The sequence below is a fragment of the Clupea harengus genome, unplaced genomic scaffold (genome assembly GCF_900700415.2).
Source record: "Clupea harengus unplaced genomic scaffold, Ch_v2.0.2, whole genome shotgun sequence".
Taxonomy (NCBI): Eukaryota; Metazoa; Chordata; class Actinopteri; order Clupeiformes; family Clupeidae; genus Clupea; species Clupea harengus.
In genome coordinates this window covers 5001-10000 of record NW_024880100.1, presented here as the reverse complement: position 1 = coordinate 10000, position 5000 = coordinate 5001, and the positions used below count along the sequence as shown (strand labels likewise).

General features: G+C 50.8%; 1 protein-coding gene across 1 annotated transcript in view; it reads right to left on the bottom strand.

The window, feature by feature from the left end:
- LOC105892866 (mycbp associated protein) overlaps positions 1 to 5000 on the bottom strand; it is a gene marked incomplete at its 5' end in the record, with an annotated part of 22176 nt that overhangs the window by 13837 nt on the left and 3339 nt on the right. Inside the window, 4 exons of the mRNA XM_042706141.1 lie at positions 64 to 176; positions 1833 to 1983; positions 2695 to 2810; positions 4918 to 5000. The exon at positions 4918 to 5000 is cut by the window's right edge and continues 92 nt beyond it. Of these exons, the coding sequence (XP_042562075.1) occupies positions 64 to 176; positions 1833 to 1983; positions 2695 to 2810; positions 4918 to 5000 (463 nt within the window). The remainder of the gene's footprint in view (positions 1 to 63; positions 177 to 1832; positions 1984 to 2694; positions 2811 to 4917) is intronic.

Below are 5000 nucleotides of genomic sequence, written 5' to 3'. Positions count from 1 at the left end.
TTGTACGTGTGTATGTGTGTGTGTGTGTGTGTGAGAGTGTGTGTGTACGTGTGTGTGTCTGACCGGCTGGTTGAAGTCCAACTCTCTCAGCACGTCCTTCAGCTCCTCTCTGCGCTGCTTGAGGTAGAGGCTGCTGTCCCACGCACGACTCACAGAGGTCTCAGGGGTCACATTCCCTACAGAGAGAGAGCGCAGGAGGAGAGAGAGGGAGGGAGGGAGAGAGAGGGAGAGGGAGGGAGAGAGGGAGGGGGTGGAGGGAGAGAGAGAGCACAGGAGGGAGAGAGGGAGGGAGGGAGAGAGGGAGGGACAGAGAGAGGGAGAGAGAGAGGGAGAGAGAGAGCGCAGGAGGGAGAGAGGGAGAGGGAGAGAGGGGCGAGCAGAGGGAGAGAGGTAAAGAGGTAGAGAGGGAGAGAGGGGGAAGAGAGGTAGAGAGGTAGAGAGGGAGAGAGGGGGAAGAGAGGTAGAGAGGTAGAGAGGGGGGGTGGAGGGAGAGGGGGGGGGTGGAGGGAGAGGGAGGGGAGGGGAATGACAGGGTGGAGGGAGAGGGAAGAGATGGAGAGAGGGGTGGAGCAGAGGGAAAGGGGGTGGAGGGAGGGAGATATACAGACAGGAGATGAAGAGGGGGGAAAGCAGAGACAGACAGACAGACAGACAGACAGAATGACAGACAGACAGACAGACAGACAGACAGACAGACAGATAGACAGACAGACAGACAGACAGACAGAATGACAGACAGACAGACAGACAGACAGACAGACAGATAGACAGACAGACAGACAGACAGACAGACAGACAGAATGACAGACAGACAGACAGACAGACAGACAGACAGACCGAAGGACAGAAAAACAGGCAGGCAGGCGCAGAGAGACAGACAGAGAGAGATAGAGAGAGAGAGACAAAAATTGATATTAACAGACAGTAGGCAAACAGATAGAGAGAAAGTAAACCTCTAGCACACTGCCTGTCTGCTGTGACTCATAGGAAGCAAAGGGACCAAAGGGAAATCTTGACCAGCTCCAAACTATGCAACCACAGACTAGCAGGCATATGCACTCCTGACTCCAGGTGCTTTGTGTGTGTGTACTTAATTGCTAGTGTATAGTGTGTGGCTGAGCAGTGTGTGTGAGTGTGTGTGTGTGTGTGTGTGTGTGTGTGTGTGTGTGTGTGTGTGTGTGTGCGCGTGTGTGTGTGTGTGTGTGTGTGTGTGCTTTGTGTGTGTGTACTTAATTGCTAGTGTATAGTGTGTGGCTGAGCAGTGTGTGTGTGTGTGTGTGTGTGTGTGTGTGTGTGTGTGTGTGTGTGTACCTAATTGCTAGAGTATAGTGTGTGGCTGAGCAGTGTGTGTGTGTGTGTGTGTGTGCACCTGACTGCAGTCTTTTAGTGTGTGGCTGGAGGTGAGTTTATAGTGTGTGTTTGTGTGTGTGTGTGTGTGTGTGAGTCCCTGACTGCAGTGTGGTGTGTGGTTGAGCTACGTGTGTGACTGGCGGTGAGTTTATAGTGTGTGTGTGTGTGTGTGTGTGTGTGTGTGTGTGTGTGTGTGTGTGTGAGTGTGTGTGTGTGTGTGTGTGTGTGTGTGTGTGTGTGTGTGTGTGTGTGTGTGTGTGTGTGTGTGTGTGTGTGTGCGCGTGTGTGTGTGTGTGTGTGTGTGTGTGAGTACCTGACTGCAGTCGTATGGTGTGTGGCTGAGCTACGTGTGTGACTGGCGGTGGGTTTATAGTGTGTGTGTGTGTGTGTGTGTGTGTGTGTGTGTGTGTGTGTGTGTGTGTGTGTGTGTGTGTGAGTGTGTGTGTGTGTGTGTGTGTGTGTGTGTGTGTGTGTGTGAGTACCTGACTGCAGTCGTATGGTGTGTGGCTGAGCGACGTGTGTGACTGGCGGTGGGTTTCCTCTCTCCGTCTGGGTCAGAGTGGAGGTGATGCCACTCATCTGGTCGCCATAGCGCTGAGGCAGACTCCAGTACTCACTGCCCACACGATAACCCTGAAGGAAAGAAGAGAGCAGAGAGGGAGATGAATGAGAATATGTCTTTAGCTTGACAAAGAGAGAGAGGAGGAGGAGGAGGAGGAGAGCCATGAAGAGAGAAGAGAGAGGATGAGAATGATGAAGAGTGAGTAGTGGTAAGTCTTACATGCCCTGTGTGCAGTGCTGCCAACAGTTTTGTCACAAAAAGATGTTTTAGGGGGGAGGGGGTGCCTGTAATTAGGACGCTTGACATGGAATGACTCAGTGGTAAGTCTTACATGTCCTGTGTGCAGTGCTGGAGAGTGAGTGGTGGTAAGTCTTACATGCCCTGTGTGCAGTGCTGAGGAGTGAGTAGAGTGAGTAGTGGTGAGTCTTACATGCCCTGTGTGCAGTGCTGGAGAGTGAGTGGTGGTAAGTCTTACATGTCCTGTGTGCAGTGCTGTAGAGTGAGTGGTGGTAAGTCTTACATGTCCTGTGTGCAGTGCTGGAGAGTGAGTAGAGTGTGTAGTGGTAAGTCTTACATGCCCTGTGTGCAGTGCTGGAGAGTGAGTAGAGTGAGTGGTGGTGAGTCTTACATGTCCTGTGTGCAGTGCTGTAGAGTGTGTAGTGGTAAGTCTTACGTGTCCTGTGTGCAGTGCTGGAGAGTGAGTAGAGTGAGTGGTGGTGAGTCTTACATGCCCTGTGTGCAGTGCTGGAGATTGAGTAGTGGTGAGTGGTGGTGAGTCTTACATGCCCTGTGTGCAGTGCTGGCAGGCCTTTACTGATCAGCTCCCTCTGCTCCTGGGTCTGCCTGTACAGGTTGGACTGGTTCATCAGCAGCTGCTCTGCTGGCCTCTGCAGCAGCCCTGATACGGAACACAGATTCATAGGACAACAAAGGCTAAATGGAACACAGACTCATGGGACATGTAGGCCAAACAGCACAAAGGCTCATGGGACATGTAGGCCAAACAGCACAAAGGCTCATGGGACATGTAGGCCAAACAGCACAAAGGCTCATAAAACATGAAGACCAAACAGCACAGAAACGCATATGAAGGTAAAACAGTACATAGACATTGGGAATGTAGGTCACACAGCACACAAAGTCATGGGAAATGTAGACCAAATGACACTCTTCTTATACAATTTCTATAAATCATTCTTTACATAAAGAGTCTTTTCTTCTGCAATAGACCCATGAAAACATGGAGACCAAAGAGCACAGAAATCATGAAACATGTAGGCCAAACAGCCCATAGAATCATGAAACATGTAGGCCACTCAGCAGTCAGCCCATAGATTCATGAAACATGAAGACCAAACAGCCCATAGACTCACATGTAGGTCAAACAGCACAGAAACGCATGCAACGTGAAGGCCAAACAGCACATAGACTCATGGGAAATGAAGACCAAACAGTCCATAGACTCATGGGGCATGTAGACCAAACAGCCCATAGACTCAAGGGGCATGTAGACCAAACAGCCCATAGACTCAAGGGGCATGTAGGTCAACCAGCACAGAAACGCATGCAACGTGAAGGCCAAACAGCCCATAGACTCATGGGAAATGTCGACCAAATGACACTCTTCTTATACAATTTCTGTAATCATTCTTTTACATGAAGAGTCATTTCCTCTGCAATACCTGAAGTTAATTCATTCATTTCCTTAGAATTGCCATCACAGAGGTAGATTACAGTAACTTGTTCTTATTTCATGGTCAAGAAAAGGAAAAAGTAAAAAAAAAAAAAAGCAAGACACAAGAATAAGAAACGGCCTCGCTGCCTCTCTTGGTGTTTCTGCCAGTGTCTCTGTGAAGGCTGAGAGCAGTGCCCACGTGCCCCGGCGTCTATCTGCACTCTCCCCTTCGTGTCTTTGCCCGCGTTAGCTACACACTCTGTACCCTTCATCGGAGAAGATCCTTTCGAGCCACACGCAGCCGCAAAGGGACAAACACCGTGGCGTTGAATTTTTGTTTGAATAAGAGCGTTGTGCTTGACTTGAGGAGACAGGAGTCTAAGGCAGCGGAGATGCTAATTTCAGGCGCAAAACAAGCCCATCAAAGCAGGCACAAATGCAACTCTCTAAGTGTGTTTCAAGAATAACACTCCTGCGATGCCAAATAAGTGCATAAAAGCCACAGGTGGCTCATGCCGTGACACAGCACGGGGACAGATACGCATCCTCTAGTGACACAGCACAGGGACAGATACGCATCCTCTAGTGACAGCACAGGGACGGATACGCATCCTCTAGTGACAGCACAGGGACGGATACGCATCCTCTAGTGACAGCACAGGGACAGATACGCATCCTCTAGTGACAGCACAGGGACGGATACGCATCCACAGCACAGGGACAGATACGCATCCTCTAGTGACAGCACAGGGACGGATACGCATCCTCTAGTGACAGCACAGGAACGGATACGCATCCTCTAGTGACAGCACAGGGACGGATACGCATCCTCTAGTGACAGCACAGGGACAGATACGCATCCTCTAGTGACAGCACAGGGACGGATACGCATCCACAGCACAGGGACAGATACGCATCCTCTAGTGACAGCACAGGGACGGATACGCATCCTCTAGTGACACAGCACAGGGACGGATACGCATCCTCTAGTGACAGCACAGGGACGGATACGCATCCTCTAGTGACAGCACGGGGACGGATACGCATCCTCTAGTGACAGCACAGGAACGGATACGCAGACAGCTGTATGGGACCAGAGGTATATCAGACCTGGAGAGAGTGACAGATTACCACTCCTTGTCTTTACAATGGCTACGTCCAATAACTACTACGTCCAATGGCTACGTCCAATGGCTACGTCCAATAACTACCACACCAACACCACACGAACTAGCCAATGCTAACTGGCTGAGGCTAACCCCCTTAAGCTGACCACTGGTCTGTATAGGGTGCTCATGGGAAATGTAGTGCCACTGGTGCAAAGACTCACTGGAGATGAGGTACTGCTGTCGCCGCCTCTCTGCCATGCAGTCGTCCCAGTGCTGGAGGGCGTTGCTCTGGAAGTCGTCACCA